At 42.2% G+C, this 26,607-nt stretch overlaps 1 protein-coding gene across 9 annotated transcripts in view; it reads left to right on the top strand.

The window, feature by feature from the left end:
* Positions 1-26,607, top strand: part of DIP2C (disco interacting protein 2 homolog C) — a 436,795-nt gene that overhangs the window by 259,952 nt on the left and 150,236 nt on the right. For all 9 annotated transcript variants that reach the window (XR_010146752.1, XM_016962526.4, XM_016962527.4 and 6 more), the window contains one exon: positions 9,296-9,421. Coding sequence is in view for 8 of the 9 variants with exons in the window: in XM_016962526.4 (XP_016818015.1) it covers positions 9,296-9,421 (126 nt within the window). In the remaining variant the exon portion in view is untranslated. The remainder of the gene's footprint in view (positions 1-9,295; positions 9,422-26,607) is intronic.

The raw sequence follows: 26,607 nt of genomic DNA, 5'->3' as shown, positions 1-26,607 counted from the left end.
TCCCCACGCTTCCCTCCTGCTTGTGTTACCCGATCCTGTGGGTCAGCTGTGAGGAAACCACTCTCTGTCCTCGTCTGGAGTCGCCCCGAGCTGGGTGTGCTCGTCTCCTTGTGTCGCCCTGAGCTGGGTGTGCTGGTCTCCTTGTGGGCAAAAGCATTCTTCTGTTACTGTTTTCTCTCAGTTTTTTGACCAAATGTAGCAGACTAGTATATGGTGCAAACATTTTTAAAAATGTCTTTTGCCTTTATGGAAAAAAACCCGCATTTCTTCAAGATGTACCTTTCCTGTGTCTCCATCCTTCCCCAAATGATTGCTTTGTGTTAGAGGGTGGTGTGTGTGCTCTATGGCCTCATTCCATCAAGCACTGTATGTAACCTCTGATGGCAAAAGTGGTTACACTCAAGGCAAAAAACTTCGCAAATGTTGAAGAGAATGAACAAAAAACAATACGTTGTCATCTTGTCATCCTGAAATGGCTACTGTTAATATTTTGATGTAGTTCTTTCAGTTCTTTTTAAGTAAAACTGCTTCTAACACAAGCACTTTAATTACATTGATTAAATTATAGTCAGGAAATAAGGAGAAAGTAAAAAGAATATCCAGTTTGGGGCAAAAAGAAAGACCACATAGAAAGAGGCTGTAAAACTCCCTACAACTTGAAGAAAAGCTGGGTTGTGGTGGTTGTGGTTTTGTTTTTACTGCGAGAGACCACATGATTATTCTGGGCACTGAAGGGCGATAGGATAATACCCTGTGAGTGTTTTGGTGGCCGAGTAAATCCCAGTCCCACGTCCTCTTTCCAAGTAGACAAAGTGTGAGGTTTGAGGTAGTGGTTTGGTAACTTTTTGAAAATCTGTTTGTAGGACTGCACTGCGGAGATAAGGTTAACCTGACTTAGAATCAAATGATCTGTTCAGGCTGTGGGAGCTTTCTACACCAGGTGTACGTACGCCTGTTCCGGATGTGGTGTAGAAGGAACAGGGCTGGGAGGGTTTGTTGCTTCACCAGTCACCGCCCACAGGCAGGGGCTGGGGGAGCACAGCCCGGTGCTGCAGAGATGGGCTTTGAGACTCCCTCCCTGGCCCTGAGGAACTCACAGGCTGAATTTAGACGATGCCGTTATTGAGGCATAGACAGTATATTTTATACCCACACATATGGACATATACATACATGTACGCACATACAGACCTGTACATGTCTGTGTGTGTGTAAGTGACAGAACCAACCTGGCTTTTGTGCTATTTCCTTCGTCTTTTTATTTGCCTCAGTTGAAACAAGATGTGTTCCTTGTTGGAGGTGAGTGGTTTCATTGTTCCAGACCAGTGATGGAAATGCCTGCAATTATCAGTGTTTCTGTTTTCTCTTGGGAAGCTCTTCTGGGAAGGAAGTGTACTTTCCAAGGCTGTTGGTTGGCCTGTCGTCACCCTGGGGGTCTTGGTGTGGGTCACAGACCCAGGTGCTCTGGCTGCTCATGCGTGGAGCTCTGTCTCTCTTGCTGCTGCTACTAGACAGCTGGTCACCAACAAAGTGTGTGTCCCAGTGGCCTTTCAGAAGAATTCTCTGCATCATTTTTATACAGTCTTTTTTCTTTTCAATGTCAACATTGTGTGTTGCAGCCAAGTGATATGTTCTGCAGAAGCAGGAAGTGTGGCCCAAGAGAGAAATAAGGGAATTGATCCATAACTGATACCAGCTTTTATACAGTTGAGCCATTGTAATTGATACGTAAACATCTTAAATCTGTAGAAGTGAGTCAAGGTGCCAGAACTTGACAAGTGCCAAATGTCTACGTGTGACCTCTCTTGTGTCGGGTCCACATCACAAGAAGAAAAGTCATTCAAATGCAACACGGGACCATTGTAATTTATACATAAACATGTTAAATCTGTGGAAGTGAGCCACGGTGCCAGACCCTGACAAATGCCGAATGTCTACGTGGGACCTCTCTTGTGTCGGGTCCACATCACAAGGAGAAGAGTCATTCAAATGCAACATGGAGTGGACGTGAAGCTTTCAGAAACGTCCGTGAATCAGAGCGACTGTTTTCCCATTTGCTGGATTCCCCATTCGAGGTGGTGAGATTCCTGTTCCAAGGCTCCCTCAATTTCCCAGCACCCATTTCACTCCTTCCTGGAGATAACAGAATCTCACAATGATATCTTGTTCTCAGATTTTCTAATTAGAATAATCACATATTTCACAAGAATAGGCCGCCTTACTCACTCCTTAGCCTGGAGTAAGCCACATACCACTTTTCTCTTTAAAATACTCACCTTTCAGGACTCTTGATAAATTATTTAAGAGTAGGAAAGTACCGTGACTTTGGCCACAAGCAGTATTATGTATAATATGCAAGTGTGTGCCTTGATAGCCACAGTCACTAAAAACAAATTTTCTCAGAAGAGAAAATTGTAAGCATTTCTTTACTTGATCGTTAATTTTGTTTGCCTAAATAACATCTTGCCTTTGTATGGGGAGGTGGAGAAGTCGACTTTTGTTACACAAGATGAGCTTGAAAGTCCCTTAAGTGGTAAAGGATGCCGCTGAGTATCGACGGGGGTGAGTGGGTCTTGCTGCCCCACTGTGTGTGATCCTGAGTATTGACAGGGGTGAGTGGATCCTGCTGCCCCAGTGTATATGATCCTGAGTATCAACAGGGATGAGTGGGTCCTGCTGCCGCACTGTGTGTGATCCTGAGTATCGACGGGAGTGAGCAGGTCCTGCTGCCCCACTGTGTGTGATCCTGAGTATAGACGAGGATGAGTGGGTCCTGCTGCCCCACTCTGTGTGATCCTGAGTATCGACAGGGGTGAGCGGGTCCTGCTGCCCCACTGCGTGTGATCCTGAGTATAGATGGGAGTGAGCGGGTCCTGCTGCCCCACTGTGTGTGATCCTGAATATCGACAGGGGTGAGTGGGTCCTGCTGCCCCACTGTGTGTGATCCTGAGTATCGACAGGAGTGAGTGGGTCCTGCTTGCCCCACTGTGTGTGATCCTGAGTATCAACGGGAGTGAGCGGGTCCTGCTGCCCCACTGTGTGTGATCTTGATTATCGACGGGAGTGAGCGGGTCCTGCTGCCCCACTGTGTGTGATCCTGATTATCGACGGGGGTGATTCGGTCCTGCTGCCCCACTGTGTGTGATCCTGAGTATAGACGGGGATGAGTGGGTCCTGCTGCCCCACTGTGAGTGATCCTGATTATCGACAGGGGTGAGTGGGTCCTGCTGCCCCACTGCGTGTGATCCTGAGTATCGACAGGAGTGAGTGGGTCCTGCTGCCCCACTGTGTGTGATCCTGAGTATAGACGGGGATGAGTGGGTCCTGCTGCCCTACTGTGTGTGATCCCGAGCATCAGTGGGAGTGAGCGGGTCCTGCTGCCCCACTGTGTGTGATCCTGAATATCAACGGGGGTGATTGGGTCCTGCTGCCCCACTGTGTGTGATCCTGAGTATAGACGGGGGTGAGTGGGTCCTGCTGCCCCACTGTGTGTGATCCTGATTATCGACAGGGGTGAGTGGGTCCTGCTGCCCCACTGCATGTGATCCTGAGTATTGATGGGAGTGAGCAGGTCCTGCTGCCCCACTGTGTGTGATCCTGAGTATCGATGGGAGTGAGTGGGTCCTGCTGCCCCACTGTGTGTGATCCTGAGTATTGATGGGGATGAGTGGGTCCTGCTGCCCCACTGTGTGTGATCCTGAGTATCGATGGGGATGAGTGGGTCCTGCTGTCCCACTGTGTGTGATCCTGAGTATCGACAGGGGTGAGTGGGTCCTGCTGCCCCACTGTGTGTGATCCTGAGTATCGATGGGAGTGAGTGGGTCCTGCTGCCCCACTGTGTGTGACAAGCCCTTTGTTTCTGGCCTGGGAATGTCCCAGCTCTGTCAGCATGTTGGGCTGGTGCTGGCTCCCTTGTTAGTTTGCATGCGAGACAAAATCTCACACTTTTCACTCTTCTTGACATACAGATGCCGAAGCTTTTTACAAATTATTACTACATCAAACCCAAAATATGTAAAAGGGATATGAATATCACAACCAGTTGAGTTTGTTCTCTTGATGTGGTGTAGTTTTGCCTGGCACACTTGGCTCATCATTCAAAAATCAATGTAATTCACCACACTGACAAAAAATAAAGGAGAAAACCCATTTTATCATCTCAGAAGATGCTGAAAAACATCTGTTGAAATTTAATAGTCGTTATACGAATTTCCTGTCACATCAGGAACAGAAGGGATCTTTCTCTGTTTGATAAAGGCCCTTTCTGAAAAATGAGAGCTGACGCCCCTCCTCCATGGTGGCAGCCGGGGTGCTCTGCCCACAGTCGGGTGTCAGGGGAGCATGGCCATTCTCCGTGTTTCAGGTCTGCATGGCACTCACTGGGGCCCTCGTCAGTGAAGTGAGTCAGGAGAACTAAAAGGCACAGACTTGGAAGGCGTGAGACACTTGATTTACCGAAGACACAGGGCCTTATTTAGAAAATTTTAGGAAATCTAGAAACAACCAGAAATGGTGTGAATTTTGCAAGCATGCAAGATACACTCTTCACAACAGATGTATACAGATGCCCATTGGACCATGGGACTCTTCACAACAGAGGTATACAGATGCCCAGTGGACCATGAGACTCTTCACAACAGTTGTATACCGATGCCCAGTGGGCCTGTGAGACTCTTCACAACAGATGTATACAGATGTCCAGTGCAAGATAGACTCTTCACGACTGATGTATACAGATGCCCAGTGGACCGTGAGACTCTTCACAACAGATGTATGGAGATGCCCAGTGGTCCTGTGAGACTCTTCACAACAGATGTATACAGATGTCCAGTGCAAGATGGACTCTTCACAACAGATGTATACAGATGTCCAGTGCAAGATAGACTCTTCACAACAGATGTATACAGATGCCCAGTGGACCGTGAGACTCTTCACAACAGATGTATAGAGATGCCCAGTGGTCCTGTGAGACTCTTCACAACAGATGTATACAGATGCTCAGTGGACTGTGAGACTCTTCACAACAGATGTATACAGATGTCCAGTGCAAAATGGACTCTTCACAACAGATGTATACAGATGCCCAGTGGGCCTGTGAGACTTCACAACAGATGTATACAGATGTCCAGTGCAAGACAGACTCTTCACAACAGATATATACAGATGTCCAGTGCAAGATAGACTCTTCACAACAGTTGTATACAGATGCCCTGTGGGCCATGAGACTCTTCACAATAGTTGTATACAGATGCCCAGTGCAAGATAGACTCTTCACAACAGATGTATACAGATGCCCAGTGCAAGATAGACTCTTCACAACAGATGTATACAGATGCCCAGTGGTCCCATGAAAGGCGCTCACCAGGGGTCATTTGGTAAGTACAACTTAAACCCATGAGGTTCCACTTCACAAGAGTGGAGGAGGAGGACGGTAGCAGGTGCTGGTGAAGATATGACAGGCTGGATCTCAGACTGATGGAGACTTAAAATGGCATGGCCACTTTAGCAAACAGTGTGGCAGTTTCTTTAAAATGTGTACACTTACCATATGGCCCAGCAGGTATGCTGTAGATGTTCACCAAGGAGAGATGAAAATGTGTGTCCGTGTAAAAGAATGCACATTATCTCCAGAGTAAATTCTCATAGCCAAAAACTGGAAACAACGTAAATCTCTCTCAGCTGGAGAAACATGAGCAAATTCTGATATATTCATACATTGTCCTAGTTCCCATCAGGAAAAATGTACAAAATACTGAAACCAAAATAGGCAACGGGGATGAGTTCCAGGAGCCTTGAATTGAGCAGAGAGTGAACACCATGCTGTGGAGTCCATGTGATGGTGGAGAATCTACACGAGTGTCAGGTGACGGAATAGCACCAAGAAACACTCCTCATGAATGAACAGTGGCTGTCTCTGGAGTGAACACCATGGCGTGGGCTCCATGTGATGATGGAGAATCTACATGAGTCTCGGATGACGGAAGAGCGCGAAGGAACACTCCTCATGAATGAACAGTGGCTGTCTCTTGAGTGAACACCATGCCGTGGGCTCCATGTGACGGTGGAGAATCTACACGAGTCTCGGGTGACGGAAGAGTGCCAAGGAACACTCCTTATGAATGAACGGTGGCTGTCTCTTGAGGGAACACCATGGCGTGGAGTCCATGCAATGGTAGAGAATCTACACGAGTCTCGGGTGACGGAAGAGCACCAGTGAACACGCCTCATGAATGAACAGTGGCTGTCTCTTGAGGGCCAGGATTGACCGGGAGGGGATGTGTGGGAACTTTGAGGCAAAAGATTTGATCAGGGTAATAGATAGATTTCCACTTATCAAAATGCACCAAGTGTACTTAAGATCTGAACATTTCACTGTGTATACTTTGTACTCCCGCCCTTCCAAAAAAAAACAATGAAAAAATAATTGTAAATGAGCACTGAACTCTATTTGATAGATTTTTCACAGTGGTACTAGATAGCAATTCTGAAAGCATTTCTGTATCTCCAGGCTTAAGCAAATAAGCTTAATAAATTAGTGAATATATTGAGGGTAACAGGAGCCAGGTTTCTTTTTTGGCAAGAGAGGTAGAAATAAGAAAAGGCCAAAGCCTGGAATGGATCATGTGGGATTGGGTTGCAGCAGGAGGTACCAGTATGAGCTGGTGGCTCCCAACAGATGTAGACAGGGACAGAAGTGCCTGTGGATGGGTGTGGGTGTACATGTGTGTACACGCATGTTGTGTGTTCTGCTTGCTGGCAGTGCCCAGCAGCAGAGACCCCCAGTGACAGCACACCCGGTTCCTAGTCTTAGCTTCCAAACACCATACTTCACTAGCGGGAGCCCTGGTCCAAGGGCTGGGGAATCCGGTGTCAAATCTGGAACCAATTGAGCACCAAAACAAACCATGATAATTATGAATTATGACCCACCAAGCCAGACTCCATGAGTTCATATTGACAGAAGTAAATGAGTGATGAAAGATAAAATGAGTAATTATTTTTAAGTGAATGTAGAAGATCTAATGATTTAGAAGGAATGGCAGGAAATCATCAGTGGATGCTAAAACTAGTAGTGAAGCATCGATGAAAAACAGAATATGTACATAGTGTCACGGTCTATCCTCCCAAATCTTAATTGCAATGTGAGAAGTAGCATCTTTGCTTTGGAGGAACTTAAGCACCACCTTCACTGAGTTGCCGACATTAACATTGCCACAAAGGACAGACTTCTGCAGTATCTCTGCTAAAATGCATACTCTTGAGTCTAGTCCGGAAGATAACAAAATAAAGGACAAGCTGTAAAATAACCAACCTGTATTCTTTAAAATTTCCAATTTCAAGAAACAAAAAAGCTGAGAAACTTGGATTCACGAAGGGTAAAAATCACTTGACAAATAAATGCAATTCATGATTCTGGATTGGATCATAAAATAGGAAGACAAAGTAAGAAAATTATGGAGACAGTTGGACACCATTTGAATGTGAACTTTGTATATGACAGCTAAATTTCCTGATCTTGAGGAAAATGTATGTGAGAGAATATTCTTGTGTTTAGGAAATACATTGAAACATTTAGGTATAGAGGGATATAGTATCTGAAATTTATTTTCATTTGACTTAGAAAATTCATAGGGGAGCGGGGAGAGCAGTGGTGTAAGATAGGAGCAGTTGGTGAGCCTGGTAAAAGTTATATGGGAATTCTCTACACTGGTCTTGCAGATTTTCTGTGTATGTGAAATTATATCCAAAAAGTTTAAAATGGAGAATATGCAAAACAAAAAGTGATTTGTGGGAAGTGAGTGGACTGTGTCACCTCATTGATGAGCCCTTCAGTTTTTGGCCATGAGCTCAAGTCAGTCACATATTGATTTTTGACCTGGGAATTAGAAAGAGTGGCCAGAAAACCAGGCTCTTTATCTAGTTAGGGAGAGAAGTACGCACAAAGGCTGACCAAGACCAAGCAGTGTGATGAGCTGATTGTGGGCGTGATGCAGCAGGTCTGGGTCCTGTCTCAGGTGGCAGCTCGCGGGGTTTAAGCAGGAAAGACATGTCTGATTCCCTTTCAGTGGGATCATTCTCACAGCTTCAGAGAAGACTGCCTCATCCTGGGGACCCTTTCCCCCAACCCGTCTTCACTCACACTGGCCATTTTGGTTGGTGGTGATTTTATTCTGCTAACACTGTTCTCACTCACAGTTTAGGGCCTTTGAGTGGGTTTTTGCCTGTGTTTCGAAGATTCTTGTCTTGAAGCCTGTTATTCTGATTTTGTGTTGAGAGGGTTCTTCCCTGGCTTCACAGTTTGGAGTTGCCACTGCGTCTGTCTCTGCTTTAATTCTCTACCCCGTCTGTCACCTGTCTTGTCCATTAGGAATTGGCCTGCGTGAGATGCTGTGACACTGTCTGCCTTATCACCACTGCGTTCCCAGCCTTTAGGGACTTACAGAGGAGGCACTTGGTGAATGTGTGGAATTAATGTAATGGATTCATAGCTACAAAGTGTGTTAATGGTTGTATTAGTCCATTTTCACACTGCTGATAAAGACATACCCAAGACTGGGAAGAAAAAGGTTTAATTGGCCTTGCAGTTCCACATGGCTGGGGAGGCCTCAGAATCATGGTGGGAGGCAAAAGGCACTTTTTACATGTCAGCAGCAAGAGAAAACGAGGTAGAAGCAAAAGCGGAAACCTCTAATAAACCATCAGATCTCATGAAACTTATTCACTATCACGATAATAGCACGGGAAAGACGGGCCCCAATGATTCAATTACCTCTTCCTGGGTCCCTCCCACAACACATGGGAATTCTGGGAGATATAATTCAAGTTGAGATTTGGGTGGGGACACAGCCAACCCATGTCAATAGCCAACACAGTCCTGGCCTGTGGCTGGTGCTCAGCTGAGCTGTGACCGTGGCTGTGTGAGTTGGGGTGCGAGGCATGCACAGCCTCTCAGCAGCACAGTGAAAGGATTTGGAGGCTTGAACGTGTGACCTACAAAGAGATCTCCAAAGATCAAGGTCCATTCACCCTAAAAAGACAAATCTCAGTGCAGTTTACAGCCAGTGTTTGCTTATGGATATGGATTCTGTGGTAATAAAATAAATGATTAAAAGTCTGTGAATGAATTTTAATGTCTTTACTGGAATTGTAAACACTGATTTTCTTTCCTCACCCACCCATCTGTTGGTGAGTTTCAGAAGGTGGATGAACTGTGCTGCAGGGACAGAGAGGAGGGTGCAGCTTGGCCTCTGGGACCTCAGCTGAGCACTGAGTGACTGAGCTCTCTCCGTTTCAGACGTCCACACGGAAGCTGTCCAGGCGGCTCTGGCCAAACACAAAGAGCGGAAGATGGCAGTGCCTATGCCTTCCAAACGCAGGTCCCTGGTCGTGCAGACCTCGATGGACGCCTACACCCCTCCAGGTAAGGGACACGCTCCCCAACATGGCCTCCTGAATGTGCTGGGCACCTCAGAATTGACCACTAGCCCAGCAATCAGGGGTTTTTGCTTTCAAAATAATGATGTAGTAATGCAGATTTTGTGAACCAGAAGTCCAAAAACAGTGTTGTATGAGTTAAACGTGGAAGGAAAAGTAACATTATTATGTATCTGTATAAATACACATTTTTAACTTTTCATCAAGACTCATACATATGATACATACCAGTAAAATCTCAAACAATTTTATTCATTTAATTCTTTGTAGGGAAAAGGGAAGAGTTTGTACCCCTCTGGGTGGAATTGGACTTTTCTTCTGATTAGGCTGGTGCATACATGTTCTCAAATCTTCATATAAATGTGCTATATTGTTGTATTGTTTTAGAACAAGCAAATTGGACAATTTAGGCAGTTACCCAAATCAGGGGTCATAAACTTTGCCTGCAAGTTGCCAGATAGTATTTTAGTTCCTGGAGGCCATAAGGTCTGTCACAACCACTCAACTCTGCCCTTGGAGTGTGAAAGCAGCCATAGGTGATAGCAAGTGGGTATGGCTGTGTGCCAATAAAACTTTATAAGAACAGCGGACCAGATGTGGTGCACAGACGTGCCAACCCCGATCTGAATTACTGAAGGTAATAGCCCATTTATATTTGTGTTATGTAATACTGCTTTTATTTAATCTTGAATTTTACATAACTACCCAAATTCTCTATTTTCTCTGCCCAAATAATTATAAACTACATCTCATGATCTTCCCACCCAAGTAAAGCAGAAAGTGTAGTTATCCAGATACTTGTTAGAAACATGGATTGAACCTACGTTGTTTGGTGTTTAGTTTCTGTGATTTTGGTTCCAACATTATTCATGTGATAGTTGCAAGCTTGTCTTCTCAAAGGACCTAAATCACCTTACATCCCACTTTGAAGCTACACACCACTTTGACACCATTTTTTTCTCCACTACAAGAGAAACTTAAGGTACAATATGAATAGTTGAAAATGTACAATTTTTTGGGAGTATTTTTACTTTTGAAGTTTAGCTTGGTCTTGGCAAGCAGTGAGACAGAAGGACATGCTTCAGATCAGAGCTGAGATCAAGCATATGCCCACATTATTCCAAGTAGCTCCTGAGTATTCACCTTTATACCTTTACTAATGAAGGTACTGAGATTGATAGGACAGAACTTAAAGAGTGCATAATTTGGGGTTTTTGTTGTTTTTTGTTTGTTTTGAGACAGGGTCTTGCTCTATCGCCACGGTCAGAATTCAGTGTCATGATTGCAGCTCTTGGCTCACTGCAGCCGTGACCACCTGGGCTCAAGCGGTCCTCCCACTTCAGCCTCTCAAGCACCTGGGACAACAGGTGCATGCCACCACACCCAGCTAATTTTTAAGTTTTTGTGGAGACAGGGTGTTCCTATGTTGTTTTTGTTTTTCATTTACACATGCGTGATCTTCGTCTAAAGAACACAGTGCCAGCGGGCAAGGGAGTGAATGCCGTGCTAGCAAATGCCAGCGGGCAAGGGAGTGAATGCCGTGCTAGCAAATGCCAGTGGGCAAGGGAGTGAACGCCGTGCTAGCAAGGTTGTTGGCAAGGGAGTGAACGCCGTGCTAGCAAATGCCAGCGGGCAAGGGAGTGAACGCTGTGCTAGCAAGGTTGTTGGCAAGGGAGCTCTTTCTGCCAATGTGCTCCCTTGGGCTCCTCCTTTTCTTTATTTTAATATTAAGCAACAGCACGTAATTAGGGGCTAGGCACGGTAGCTCATGCCTGTAACTCCTGCACTTTGGGAGTCCAGGGCAGGCGTATGGCTTGAGCCCAAGAGTTCAAGACCAGCCCGGAAAACATGGCAAAATGTACCAAAATGCCTTTTGTACATTTTGTCTCCACTAAAAGTACAAAAAATTAGCTGGGCCTGGTGGTGTACACCTGTAGTCCCAGCTACTTGGGAGGCTGAGGTGGAAAAATCACTTGAGCCTGGGAGGCAGAGGTTGCCGTGAGCTGAGATGGCACCACTGCACTCCAGCCTGGGAAACAGAGCAAGACCCCATCACAATTAGAAAAAAACAACGATAATAAATAGAGACTCTTTAAAAATGATTAGGCCAGGCATGGTGGCTCATGCCTCCAGCCTCAGCACTTTGGGAAGCCAAGGCAGGCAGATTGCTTGAATCCTGGAGTTTGAGACCAGCCTGGGCAACATTCCAAAACCCTGTCTCCACCAAAAATACAGAAATCAGCCAGGCATGGTGGTGTGTGTGCCTAGTCCCAGCTGCTCGGGAGGCTGAGGTGGGAGGATCACTTGGGCCCAAGGAGGCTGAGGCTGCAGTGAGCCATGGTCATGCCACTGCACTCCAGCCTGGGCAACAGAGGAAGACCCTATCTCAAAAAAAAAATGCTTAATCCTGTTTGTTTAGTTTATGGTTATAATTTGCCAAAACTTATGGTAAAAAAATGTTATTTGTATGTGTTCTTTGTGTAACTAACAAAATGGACTTAAAAGGATAACCCACTTGAAATATTTTAAACCGAATTCTTGGCACTAACCGGTTATTTAAGGCAACAGGCATTTTTCTTGACCACTTTTTATAAGAGAAACGATGAGTTTGAAATGGAAGAAGCAGTGTGGTTATTTGCTTGCTTATTTCTCGTATTGAATCCAACCGCTGATAAATGTTACTGGGTCCTGTGTGATGAATAACCTCATTGTACAGATGTCTTTGCAAAATACAAAAGAATATTATTTGAAATGTTATTTTTGTGAAATATTTGGATTTATTTGACTAGCATTTTTATATAAACCATAAAAAACCTTCTGTAAATTTTCATCAGGAGTCCTCGTGATATCACATGGGGCAGTTTTATACAATCATAAATGTCAATATCATAAAAATTTTTTACTCCCAGCTATTTTGTGCTTAGCAGTAGTCTGCATGTTTATTACCCTGCTTACTTGAACAAAATCTTAGCTGCATTTTCTTACCTATTTTTCTTGGTTGTTGGTAACAGTGGTTAGATCTTATCTCAGTTTCATTGCTCTTCAGAGAATATTCTTGAAGTTTATCTTCTATGAAATGACTGGCTGCTGACCAGGATCATTTTCTGGAGAAACTCTCATTAGCATTGTCACAATGCTAATATTCCATGGGTGAAACTTTCCCTTAATTTTCAAATGTAAAGATACAAGAAAAATTTGCCAAAACTTCTGCTTCTAGCCATGATGAGATAACAGGGACCCAAATCACACCTCTGCCATAAACAACTGTAAAACTGCACAAAACGAATGAGATGGCTGTTTTAAGTCTGTGACTACAGCTGTGCCAGCCAGAACTTGAGGGCAGGAGAATGAATGAGACGCACAGACAGTACACTTGCCCTCTGCCTGGAGAACACCTGCAGACCGTGGCTCAGAGAGCTCAGGTGTGAGTGGAGCATGGCCACCCTACCACGTCCAGGAGGCGGAGATCAGAGAGAGCTCAGGTGTGGGTGGAGCATATCATCCTACCACATCCAGGAGGTGGAGCTCAGAGCTCAGGTGTGGGTGGAGCATATCACCCTACCATGTCCAGGAGGCGGAGCTCAGAGAGACCTCAGGTGTGGGTGGAGCATATCATCCTACCACATCCAGGAGGTGGAGCTTGGAGAGAGCTCCAGTGTGGGTGGAGCATATCACCCTACCATGTCCAGGAGGCGGAGCTCAGAGAGTGCTCAGGTGTGGGTGGAGCATATCACCCTACCATGTCCAGGAGGCGGAGCTCAGAGAGATCTCAGGTGTGGGTGGAGCATATCACCCTACCATGCCCAGGAGGCAGAGCTCAGAGAGAGCTCAGGTGTGGGTGGAGCATATCACCCTACCATGTCCAGGAGGCGGAGCTCAGAGAGAGCTCAGGTGTGGGTGGAGCATGGCCACCCTACCACATCCAGGAGGCGGAGCTCGGAGAGAGCTCAGGTGTGGGTGGAGCATATCACCCTACCACGTCCAGGAGGCGGAGCTCAGAGAGAGCTCAGGTGTGGGTGGAGCATGGCCACCCTACCACATCCAGGAGGCGGAGCTCAGAGAGAGCTCAGGTGTGGGTGGAGCATATCACCCTACCATGTCCAGGAGGCGGAGCTCGGAGAGAGCTCAGGTGTGGGCGGAGCATATCACCCTACCATGTCTAGGAGGCGGAGCTCAGAGAGAGCTCAGGTGTGGGCGGAGCATATCACCCTACCATGTCCAGGAGGTGGAGCTCAGAGAGAGCTCAGGTGTGGGTGGAGCATGGCCACCCTACCATGTCCAGGAGGCGGAGCTTGGAGAGAGCTCAGGTGTGGGCAGAGTATATCACCCTACGACGTCCAGGAGGTGCAGCTGAGAGAGAGCTCAGGTGTGGGTGGAGCATATCACCCTACCACGTCTAGGAGGTGGAGCTCAGAGCTCAGGTGTGGGTGGAGCATGGCCACCCTACTACGTCCAGGAGGCGGAGCTCGGAGAGAGCTCTGGTGTGGGCGGAGCATGCCACCCTGCCAAGTCCAGGAGGTGGAGATCGGAGTGGGTGCAGGACTGGAGCTCTCCACCCATCCACACCAGCAGCAAATCAATCCAAGCCTGCCCATGGTTACGATGACCCAGCAGTGCCTGCGCTGCCTGCTAAAACAAGAGCTGGAAAGCTTCCGAAGAAGCTTACGGGATCCTGAGCGTGTTCAACACGTTACCCACAATGTGCAATATTCAGCAAATAATCACTGCATACTGAGAGAAACCGGAGGTAGAATCTGTGGTCAAGAAAAAGGCAGTAAAATGTGCACACACATGCAAGATGGTCTCTGTCACTCACCACACGTGGCGGCTGAGTACATGAAGTGCGCCCGGTCTGAACTGAATTCGCTGTGTGAAAGACACCAGTTAATATAAAAAATAGAAAATATTTTCTTTGTATTTCTTATTGAAAGTATAGTATGAGCATTTTGAGTTAAAAGTATATTAATAAAATCAATTGTACCTGTTTATATATTTATATATATATGAGGCTACAAAGTAGGTTTAAAGTTCTATATAGGATTCTCATAATTCTGTTGGAAGATGCCAGTCTAGATGTCTGATACAGCAAAAGACAGAGTTTTTAAATCTACAGTTATAAATATTTCGGGAATCAAATTAAAATGTGTCAAAGAACAAAAAGAAAATATTTTAATACTTGAGCCAGAGGAAGGGAAGACACTTTTTATTACAATGGAGTTGGGGAGTTTCAGGTTCCATACGTGATAATCTTGAGAATTGTCACTCCCTCCTCACAGGTGAAAAGCTGAGCAAACTGAAAACTCAGCAGCTCTTCTTAAACCTGCAAGAGACATGAGGTCACAGGCAAGCCACTGTCCCCAGATTGGGTGGACAGGTGAAGTGGAGAATCACCATACACTGGAGCAGAAAGCTCCAAGGAACCCCCGCTGGGATTGGAAAACCTGAACTGGAATTGACAAATTGCTGCAGTGAGGTTGTGGCCAAGTCTGAGAGTTAAAACCTCCAGGAGACCTGTGCATACGGGGCCATGCTTTTGTGAGTTGTGCCATCAGAAGCTCAACCAGGTTCTCGAAGTAAATATCAGGGAAGAATCCCCTCATACTTACTACAGGGGACGGAGAATAGGAATCATTTTCAAATATGCAGGAGCACTCTTAACTAGGTGTACCTTCCAGAGAAGCTAGTTAACTAGAGACTAACCTGGTGGGGTTTTATCAAAGCCTTCCGGCCTGGGGGAAAGGAAATATCCAACTCCAACCTCCAGAACTGAAAAGCAAAGAGAACACTAAAAAGCAAAAAAGAACAGAGTATCCAAGCACTATGGGACGACTACAGAAAGCATAAAATATGCGGAACGGTAATACAAGGAGAAGAATGAGGAACAGAAGAAGTATTTTTAACATTAATGGCTGAATTTCCTCAGATTAATGCCAGACACCAAACCATAGATTCAGGAAGCTCCAGAAACACGAAGCAGGATAAATGTAAAAACGACGACAAAAACAAAAATAAACTATACTTGGGCATATAATTTTCAAACTATGGCGAATCAAAGATTTTTTAAAAACCCCAACAAAGAAACCAGAGTAATCTCCTTCCCTATAGAGGATCAAAGATAAGAATTCTATTCAACTTCCCCTCAAAAACCACGAAAGCAAGAAGTAGAGTGAAATTTTTAAACTATTGAGAGGAAAAAAATTCCATTAACCTAGAAGTCTATACCCTGTGAAATTATCTTTCAAAAGTGAAGGAAAAGTAAAGACTTTCTCAGACAAAAATTGAGAAATTTGTTGCCAGTAGACCTGCGTTGCAAAAAGTGTTCAAAGTTCTTTAGAGAAAATAGTAGAGGTCAGTAACTCAGCTGTGCATAAAGAAAGGAAGAGCAGAGTCTGTGTACAGGGGCTCACACCTGTCACCCTAACACTCTGGGAGGCCAAGGCGGGAGAATTGCTGGAGGCCGGTTATTTGAGACCAGCCTGGGCAACGTAGTGAGACTCTGTCTCTTAAAAAAAGCCAAACATGGTGGCTGACACCTGTAGTCCCAGCTACTTTGAGAGGCCAAGATGGGAGGGTCACTTGAGCCCAGAATCCTTTTCAAGGCTGCGGTGAGCTATAATGATGCCACTCTACTCCAGCCTGGGCAACAGAGCAAGACCTTGACTGTTAAGAAAAAGCATCAAAGAAGGAACAGTGAAGGTAGGAGAAAAACTTTCATTTTTCTTAATAGATTTAACATAACAGTTCATTCATAATAGCGACAGTATATTTGATTATATGCTTATGTATATATCATATACACACAGTTAAATGTAAGTGAAATGAATGACAGCAGTGATACAAGGGATGGGAGAGAGCAATTAGGATTTAGGATTATTTTGTTTTTATAGTGTGCTTGCATTATCCAGAAAGCAGTATAGTGTCATTTGAAAGTGGGCTTGGGTTACTTGTGAATTTATATTGCAAATTCCAAGGCAGCCACTTAAAAAAAAGTAACTGATATGCTAAGAAAGGAAAGAAAATAGAAAATGCTCAATTAAGACCACAAGAAAAAAGAAAGAAAAAGAAAAAAAGACAAAAGGGCAACAGATAGAAAATAGTAACAAATATGGTAGATATTAATTCAACTGTATATCATTACTCACTTTCAATGTCAGTCCAAATTCACCCAACTATATATTGTCTATATAAGAAATCTACTTTAGATATAAAGAAATATATATAGATCAAGAGTAAAGGGATAGAAAAAGATATACATGTTAACACTAATTTATTTATTTATTTATATTTTTTTTGAGACGGAGTCTTACTCCTTGGCCCAGGCTGGAGTGCAATAGCCCGATCTCATCTCAGTGCAACCTCCGCCTCCCAGATTCAAGCGATTCTCCTGCCTCAGCCTCCCGAGTAGCTGGGATTACAGGCATTTGTCATCATGCCCAGCTATTTTTTTTTTTTCCTATTTTTGTAGAGATGGGGTTTCACCATGTTGGCCAAGCCAGTCTTGAACTCCTGACCTCAGGTGATCATCCCGCCTCGGCCTCCTAAAGTGCTGGGATTACAGGCATGAGCCACTGCGCCCAGCCAACACTAATTTTAAAAAATGGAAGTGGTGATATTAATTTCAGACAGAGCAGGCTTTACATCAAGGGAAGTTACCAGAGATGATTATTTTCTCCAAGAAGATAAAACAATCCTTAAATGTATTTTTGCCTAAGAAAGCATCAAAATGCCAAAGCAAAAACTGATAAACTTCAAGGAGAAATAATTAATCCAGTATTATAGTTGGAGACTTTAACACCCCTTTATCAGAAATGGACCAATTCAGTAGCCAGAAAATCAGTAAGGACAAAATTGAAATCAACCACATCCTCAGTCAACTGTATATAATTGACATTTATAGACTATTTTCTCCAACAACAGAATGCTGAACATTCACCATGATATACCACGTTTTGGTGCATAAAACACACCTTAACAAATTTAAAAGAATAGGAATTAAACAAGTATGTTCTCAACCACAATGAAGTAGAAATAAATAATACATGACTGGAAAATACTAGGAATTAAACAATACACTTAAAAATAATGCATTGCTCAAGGAAGAAATCTGAAGATTTCTTTAAAGTTTTGAAGTAAATGAAAATGAAAACTTTTTAAAATTTGTGAGATGCAATGAAAGTAATGTTTATAGGGAAATTTATAGCTTTAAATGCATATGTTAGAAAAGACTGAAATCAATAAGCTCACACCTTAGAAAACTAGAAAAAGAACAGCAAATTAAATTCTAAGTAAGCAGGAGACAAATAATGAAAGAGCAGAAATCAACACATTGAAAACAGAAAATCAGTAGAGAAAATCAATGAAACCAACAGCTGGTTCTTTGAGAGAAAATCTATAAGCCTTTAACAAGAAAAAGAAATACAGCAGATAAATTACCAATATCAGAAATGAAATAAGGGACATAACTACAGATCCCATGGACATTAGAAGGATAATAAATATTATTAAAAACTCTATGGCCACAAATTTGATAGCGTGGATGAAATGGACCAATTGCTTTAAAGACAGAATCTGCCAAAATTTGAACAGGAGGAAACAATCTGTGTAGGCCTGTATCTGTTAAATTGAATCAGTAGTTAATAACCTTTCAAAACAGGAAGTGCCAGGCCCAGTTGGGTTCATTGGTGAATTCTACCAAACATCTAAAAGAAATTATGCCAATTCTCTACAATCTCTTTCAGAACATAAAAGCTGAGGAATACTTGTTAACTCATTCTAAGCATCATTTTAATACCAAAACTGGAACAAAATATTACAAGAAAACATCTCTCATGAACACAGATGCAATAACCTTCAACAAAATATTAGCAAATTAAATCCAACAGTGTAAAAAAAAAAAAAATTGTGCACCAAAACCAAGTGGAATTTGTTTCACACATCCAAAGCTGCTTTAACATTTGAAAACCAATTAACGTAATTCATCACATTAACAGGCTAAAAAAAAGGAAAAGCATTTGACAAAATCTAACACTCATAATAAAAGCTCCCAGCAAACTAGGAACAGAGGTCACCTTCCTCAACTTGATAAAGAATATGGACAAAAAACCTATTGTTAACATCATACCTAATTGTGAGAAACTAGAATTTTTCCTGCTAAGATCCAGAAAGGGGATCAGGAAAAACAAGGATGTCTCCTCTCACCACTTCTTTTCAACATTGTACTAGAAGTCCTAGCTAATGCAATTATGACAAGAAAAATAAATACATATTCATTGGGAAGAGAAATAAAACTTTGTTCATAGATGGCATGTTTGCCTATGTAGAAGATCCAAAAGAATTGAGTTTAATATACAAAAGTTCAACGAATTTCCTGTTTACCAGCAAAGAACAAGTAGAATTTGAAATAAAAAAGTGGCTCATGTCCATAATTCCAGCAATTTGGGAGGCCAAGGCAGGCAGAACACTTGAGGTCAGGAGTTCGAGACCAGCCTGGCCAACATGGCAAAACCCCATCTCTACTAAAAATAATAATTTTTAAAAAAATTTCCAGTAGCACTCCCCAAAATGGAATACTCAGGCATAAAATCTAACAAAATATGTTCAAGATCTTATGAGGAAAACTACAAAACTCATTCACAGAAAAACTAAATGGACAGGTAGTCCACGTTCATGGATAGGAAAACTGAATATTGTCAAGATGTTTTCCTTCCAATGCAGTCCCAACCAAAATCCCAACGAGTTTTTTTTTTCAATATCAACACACTGATTCGAAAGTTTATTTGGAGAGATGAAAGACTCAGAACAGCCACTTCAATATTGAAAAAGAAGAGCAAAGTTGAAGACTGACACTATCCAACTTCAAGACTTACTATAAATCAGTGATAATCCAGACAGTGTGGTATTGGTGAAAGAACAAACAAAAGGATCAATGGGACAGAATAGAGAGCCCAGTAAGAAAATACAGTCAACTAAACTTTGACAGAGGAACAAAGGCAATACAGTGCAGCAAACACAGTATTTTTAACAGATGGTACTGGAACAACTGGACATCCATATGCAAAGAAAAACACCAAACCTAGTCACAGACCTTACATCTTTCAAAAAAATTAAAACAGATCACAGAGCCACTGTCCTCATTAGTATAGTGGTGAAATATTCCTGCCTGTCAAAATAGATGACAAATGTAAAATACAAAACTATAGAATTCTTAGAAGATAAGGTAAAATCTAGTGACTTTGATTTGGTGATAACTTTTTAGATATGACACCAAAGGTGCAAGGTGTGAAATAATTGATAAGCTGGACTCCAATAAAAATTAACATGTTCTGCTATGCCAAAGACTCTTAAAGTAATTAAAATACAAGCCACAGACAGGGAGAGGATGTTTGCAAAAGACATAAATGATAACTTTTATTTGAAATATACAAGGAACTCTTAAAAGTCAACAATAACAAAACAATCAATCTGATTAAAATAGGGGCCAGCCAAGTATGATGGCATGTGCCTGTAGTCTCAGCTACTCAGGAGGCTAAGGCGGGAGGATCACTTGAGTCCAGGAGTTCCGGGTTGTTGTGAGTTATGCCTCTCAGGTGTCCACACTAAGTTCGGCGTCAACCCAGCGACCTCCTGGGAGGGGTGAACTAGCTTAGGTTGGAAATGGAGGAGGTCAGAATTCCTATGCTGATCAGTAGTGGGATTGCGCCTTGGAATTGTGCTCCAGACTCGGCAACATTTTGAGATCCTGTCTTTAAAAAATGAATAAGTAAAAAATGGGTCAAAGACTAACAGATGCCTCATCTAAGAAGATATAAAGATGGCAAATCGACATATGAAATGATGCTTCACATCATATGTCATAGAGAAATGCAGATTGAAACAACAGTAAGACACCACTATACACCTATTAGAGTGCCCAGAATCCAGAACGCTAGCAACACCACAGCCTATGAAGATGTGGAGCTGTGGGAATTCTCTCTCATTCATTTCTGGTCTTAAAGCAAAATAGAACAGCCTTTAGGAAGACAGCTTGGTGGTTTCTTACAAAACTAAATATACTCTTACCATATGATCTAGGAATTACACTCCTTGGCATTTGCTCAAAGGAGTTGAAAACTTATGTCTACATACAAAGCCTGCACATAGATATTTAGAGCAGCCTTATTCATAATTGCCAAAACTTGGAAGCAACCAAAATGCCCCTCAGTAGGTGAATGTATAAGTAAACTGTGGTACATACAGACAATGGGATATTCGATGCTGAAAATAAATGAGCTATCCATAAAAAGACATGGAGGAAACTTAAATTGCATATTGCTAAGTGAAAGAAGTCAATCTGAAAAGGTTGCTGTATGATTCTAGCTATGTGACGTCCTGGGAAAGGCAAGACTATGGAGACAGTAAAAAGATCAGTGGTTGCCAGGGTCCAGGGGGAGGCAGCCAGGGTAGAGGGGGAGGCAGCCAGGGTCCAGGGGGAGGCAGGGATGAATAGGCAAAGCAGGAGGATTTTTTAGTATCATGTGATCTCTGTATGATACTGTGATGGTGGATATATGTTATACATTTGTCCAGACCCATATATTGTACAACACCAAGAATGAACCCTGATGTGAACGATGGAGTTTGGGTGATACTGATGTTTCGGTGTAGAAGCATCAGTTGTGACAAGTATACCACTCTGGTAGGCAATGTTGATGATAGGGGACGCTGTGCACATGTGGAGTTGGAAAGGATAAGTGAGACATCACTATAAAGCTGGAAAATATGATACTGAGAAGAAATTTCGCTGGTGGGTTTAACAGGTTGGAGAAGGAAGATGAAGTCTGTGAGCTTGAAGAGGGATGAAAAGAAATTAACCAAAGTGAAGACCAGAGAAACCAAAATTAAATGCGAACAGAACTTCAAGCTCCTGTGACACAATGTTAATATCCTTGTAATATAAGAAGGAAAAGAGAGAAAAGAGCAGGAGCCTTTGAAGAAATGAGTCAAAATTTACTCAGATTGATGTCAAACACCTGTGTCCAGCCCCGAGAAGTTCAGTGAACTCCAAGCAGAACAAGTATAAAAAGAATCACATCCAGGTTCGTGATAGTCAAAGTGCAGGATTAAGAGCAGATCCTGAAAGGACTCCGAAGAAAAAGACACGTTACACTCCAGAGAAGCATTTGAACAATGTGTGACTTCTGTGAAGATGAAATGGAGACCAGAAGACCATGGAAAGACATTTTTTAAAGTACTAAAAGGAGAAGAAAGGCCTGTCAACTCATATCCGGTGAAAATCTCCTTTATAAACACGGATGAAACGACACATTCACACACATGAAAGCTGAGAGAATATGTTATCAGCAGAACTACACTATAAACATGCTAAAGAATGTACTTTAGGCTGATTGCAAATGATATCAGATGAAAGGTTAGCTCTATGAAAAAGAAAGGACCCTAGAAATCAAATTTTCTAGAATATAAATTCATAGAACACTTTATGATATTATGGTTTTTAGTTTTTTATGATCTTATAATTTTATGATATAAAATCATAAAATGTCCACGCTCCTCTACACCTTCACCTGTTTTGAAGTCCGTGCTGTACCATGCATCAGTAGTTTATTCCTTCTTATTGTTGAATTATATTCTATTAGATGGATATAACACATTCTGTTTATTCATTTACCAGTTGGTTATTCATTCTTTATTCGGCAATTATGAATAATGCTGCTGTCGACGTTTATGTACATATCTTTGTGTATACGTATAATTTCCTTTATCTTGGGAGGATGCCAAGTAGAATGATTGACTCTTATTGTAAGTTTAGGTTTAGCTTTTTAAAAACTGCCAAATTGTTTACAAAATAGCTGTACCATTTTACATACTGCCACCAGCAGTATATGAGCATCCCAGTTTCTCCACAACATGAGAAGCAGTTGGTATTTTGGTATTTTTATTTTTGCCATTCTAATTGATGTGAAATGGTATATCATTGTGTATTTACTTTGTAACAGTTAATGATGCTAAGCATCTTTTAATGTGCTTATTAGCTTTTAATGTGCTAATTCCTATTCATAGCTATTTGTATATGTTAATTGGTAAAATGTCTGTCCAGATTTTTTGCCCATGTTTTAAAATGGGTTGGTTGTCATCTTATGGGTTATAGGTGCCTTATACGATCTGAACATAAGACTTTTACAGGTGTAAGGTTTCTCAGTGAAAGGACAAACTGTTCCGTAGCAGACAGAATAATGACCCTCCCCCAAGATACCCAGGTCCTACTCCCCAGAGCTTTTGAACCTGTTACCTTAAGTGGTAAAAGGGATTTTGCAGCTATGATTAATTTAAAGATCTTGATATGGGACCACTATCCTGGTTTAAGTAGGTGGACCCACTGTAATCAAGAAGGTCCTTACAAGAGAAAAGGAAGAATTGGAGACTGGAGTGATGGACTTTAAAGATGAGGAGGGGCCATAAGTCAGGGACACAGGTGGCCTCTAGAGGTTGGGAAAGACCAAGAAATGGATTCTCCTTTGAAGCCTCCAGAAGGAACGTAGCTCTGCTGACACTCAGATTTTACACTTCTGACTTCTCCATCTGTAGGATAATAGATACGTGTGTTGTTACAAGCCACGAAGATCAAGGTAATTTATTACATTAGCTAGAGGCAGATAATCATCTTTTAAAACTTACTAGTTTTCTATTTTAATGAAGTCCAGTTTACTAATTTTTATGGATTTTTTGGAAGTTTTAGAAGTCTCGTAGTCTTACTGTTCTTTCATTTAGGTCTGCGATCCATTTTGAGTTAATTTTTATCTGTGCAGTAGGGATCTAAGTGGGATTTTTGTTTGTTGTGGTTTGGTTTGGGGGATTTTTCCCCCCTGCTTTTTCTTTTTGGTGTGTTGGGTACCCAGTTGCCACAGCAACATTTGTTGGAAAAAAAATACTACCTTTCTCTTATTGAATTGTCTTGAGACGTTTGTCAAAAATAAATTGACCGTAAATATAAGACTTTATTTCTGGGTTTAATTCTGTTCCTTTGATGTATACATCTGTTCTTCCGCTAATACTACTGCGTTAATTACTGTGACTTTATGTAAAGTTTTGAAATCAGATAGTGAAGTCCTCCAACTTTGTTTTCCTTTTTCAAAATTATTTTGGCTATTGTAGGTCCTTTGTATTTCCAGATAAAATTGAGAATAAGCTTTCAATTTCACACACACAAAGCCTTCTGGGATTTTATTAGGCAGTGCCTTGAATTAATGGAACAGTTTGGGAAGAATTGCCTCTTGATAATACTGAGTTTTCCAATTCACAATCATGAATCTATCTCCATTTATTTAGTTTCCATTTATTTGGATTTTCTTTAATTTCAGTAATGTTTTATAGTTGTCAGTGTACACATTTTGTACCTTTTTGTTAGAAGTTTGGCTGAGTGTTTTATGTTTTTGATGTTACTGTGAATGGAACTATTTTCTTAACTTTATTCTCAGGTTGTTTATTGCTATTATATGTATATCTTATGTCCTGTGACCTCATCAAACTCATTTTTTAGTAATGCAAAACATTTTTGATGGACTTCTTGCCGTTTTCTACATCCAAGGTCATGTCATCTATGAATAAAGGCACTTTTATTCCTTCTTTTCTAATCTGGATGTCTTTATTATTAAATTTGTTAATTTATTCACTAGCTAGAACCTGCCAGATAATGTCGAATAAAAGTGGCAAGAGGGGATATCTTTGTCTTGTTTGTTCTCCATCTTAGGGAAAACGCCTTCTATTGTTTACCATTAAATACACTATTAGCCATGGCTTTTCATGAATGTGCTTTAACAGGTTGAGGAAATTGCCTTCTATTCCTGATTTTGTTGAGTTTCTTTATCTTGAATTTGTCAGTACTTTACTATGTCTCCTAAGGTTAACATGCGGTTCTACTCCCATAATTCTATATGGTGTATGACATTAATTCACTTTTGAATGTTAACCTGAATTCCTGTCGCTCTGGTATGTACTTCTAGTCACCGCTGGTCATGCTGTATCATCCGTGTCATATTAGTCACCACTGGTCATGCTGTATCATCCGTGTCATATTAGTCACCGCTGGTCATGCTGTATCCATTTCATATTAGTCACCGCTGGTCATGCTGTATCCATTTCATATTAGTCACCGCTGCTCATACTGTATCATCCGTGTCATATTAGTCACCGCTGGTCATGCTGTATCCATTTCATATTAGTCACTGCTGGTCATGCTGTATCATCCATGTCATATTAGTCACTGCTGGTCATGCTGTATCATCGGTGTCATATTAGTCACTGCTGGTCATGCTGTATCATCCGTGTCATATTAGTCACCGCTGGTCATGCTGTATCATCCATGTCATATTAGTCACCGCTGGTCATGCTATATCATGTGTGTCATATTAGTCACTGCTGGTCATGGTGTATCATCCGTGTCATATTAGTCACCACTGGTCATGCTGTATCATCCGTATATTAGTCACTGCTGGTCATGCTGTATCCATTTCATGTTAGTCACCACTGGTCATGCTGTATCATCTGTGTCATATTAGTCACCGCTGGTCATGCTGTATCATCCATGTCATATTAGTCACTGCTGGTCATGCTGTATCATCCATGTCATATTAGTCACTGCTGGTCGTGCTGTATCCATTTCATATTAGTCACTGCTGGTCATGCTGTATCATCCATGTCATATTAGTCACCGCTGGTCATGCTGTATCCATTTCATGTTAGTCACCGCTGGTCATGCTGTATCATCTGTGTCATATTAGTCACTGCTGGTCATGCTGTATCATCCATGTCATATTAGTCACTGCTGGTCATGCTGTATCATCCATGTTATATTAGTCACTGCTGGTCATGCTGTATCATCCATGTTATATTAGTCACTGCTGGTCATGCTGTATCATCCATGTCATATTAGTCACTGCTGGTCATGCTGTATCCATTTCATATTAGTCACCGCTGGTCATGCTGTATCATCTGTGTCATATTAGTCACCGCTGGTCATGCTGTATTATCCGTGTCATATTAGTCCCTGCTTGGTCATGCTGTATCATCCGTGTCATTAGTCACCGCTGGTCATGCTGTATCATCTGTGTCGTATTAGTCACCGCTGGTCATGCTGTATCATCTGTGTCGTATTAGTCACTGCTGGTTATGCTGTATCATCCGTGTCATATGCTGTTTGTTTGGTTTGCTGCTATTCTGTTGAGTGTCTATATCATATTATCCTTCAGGTTTCTTGGAAGAGGTAGGTGGGAGTGGGGAATGAAAGATTGTAAAGAGTTGTGAGAAGACATTCTGGGGAGATGGTTGTGCTCCGTATGGACACCTGGGTGTGTACCTTTCTCAAAAGTCTCAAGGCTGTGTCAATTTTACTTTTATATAAATTGTGTAAGTTTTCTTAAAAGGCAGAGTGGGCCAGGCGCGGTGGCTCAGGCCTGTAATCTCAGAACTTTAGGAGGCTGAGGCAGGTAAATCACGAGGTCAGGAGTTCGAGACCAGCCTGGCCAGCATGGTGAAACCCCATCTCTAGTAAAAATACAAAAATTAGCCGGTCATAGTGGTAGGTGCCTGTAATCTCAGCTACTTGGGAGGCTGAGGCAGGAGAATCTCTTGAACCAGGGAGTGAGAGGTTATTGTGAGCTGAGATCGCGCCACTGCTCTCCAGCCTGGGCAACAGAGGAAGACTCTGTCTCAAAAAAAAAAAAACAAACAAAAAAAAACAAGGTGATAGAGAATTTTCAGGCTCTTAACATTGTTGCTTTTCTAACAAGTAAACTTTTAAAAAATTCCCAGACAGCATAAGTCATGTGACAGTGATAATAAGTGTGTATATTGTTTGCAATTATTATCTTTTAAAAAACAAACCCGTGTCTTAAGATTATTTGCCGTGACTTCTCCTCTCACCCGATGGCTGGAGCTGCTCACCTGAGCTGGCGTCTCTCATAACTCACCTGGAGGTAGGATTCTGAGTGTCATTCTTAAATTGAAGTTTAAATAACAAATACATCAACAATTTATTCCCAAAAACCTTGGTACTGCATGAAAAGTTATTAAATGAAAAACATTCTCATAAATTATAGTGAAAAAATTGATGTATTTTATCATAATCCAAGATATCCAATCTGCACAGATAGCAAAATCAATAATGAGAATGTATAAGAA

This window comes from Pan troglodytes, chromosome 8, assembly GCF_028858775.2.
Source record: "Pan troglodytes isolate AG18354 chromosome 8, NHGRI_mPanTro3-v2.0_pri, whole genome shotgun sequence".
In the NCBI taxonomy this organism is placed as follows: Eukaryota; Metazoa; Chordata; class Mammalia; order Primates; family Hominidae; genus Pan; species Pan troglodytes.
This window is presented reverse-complemented; position numbering and strand designations above follow the sequence as displayed.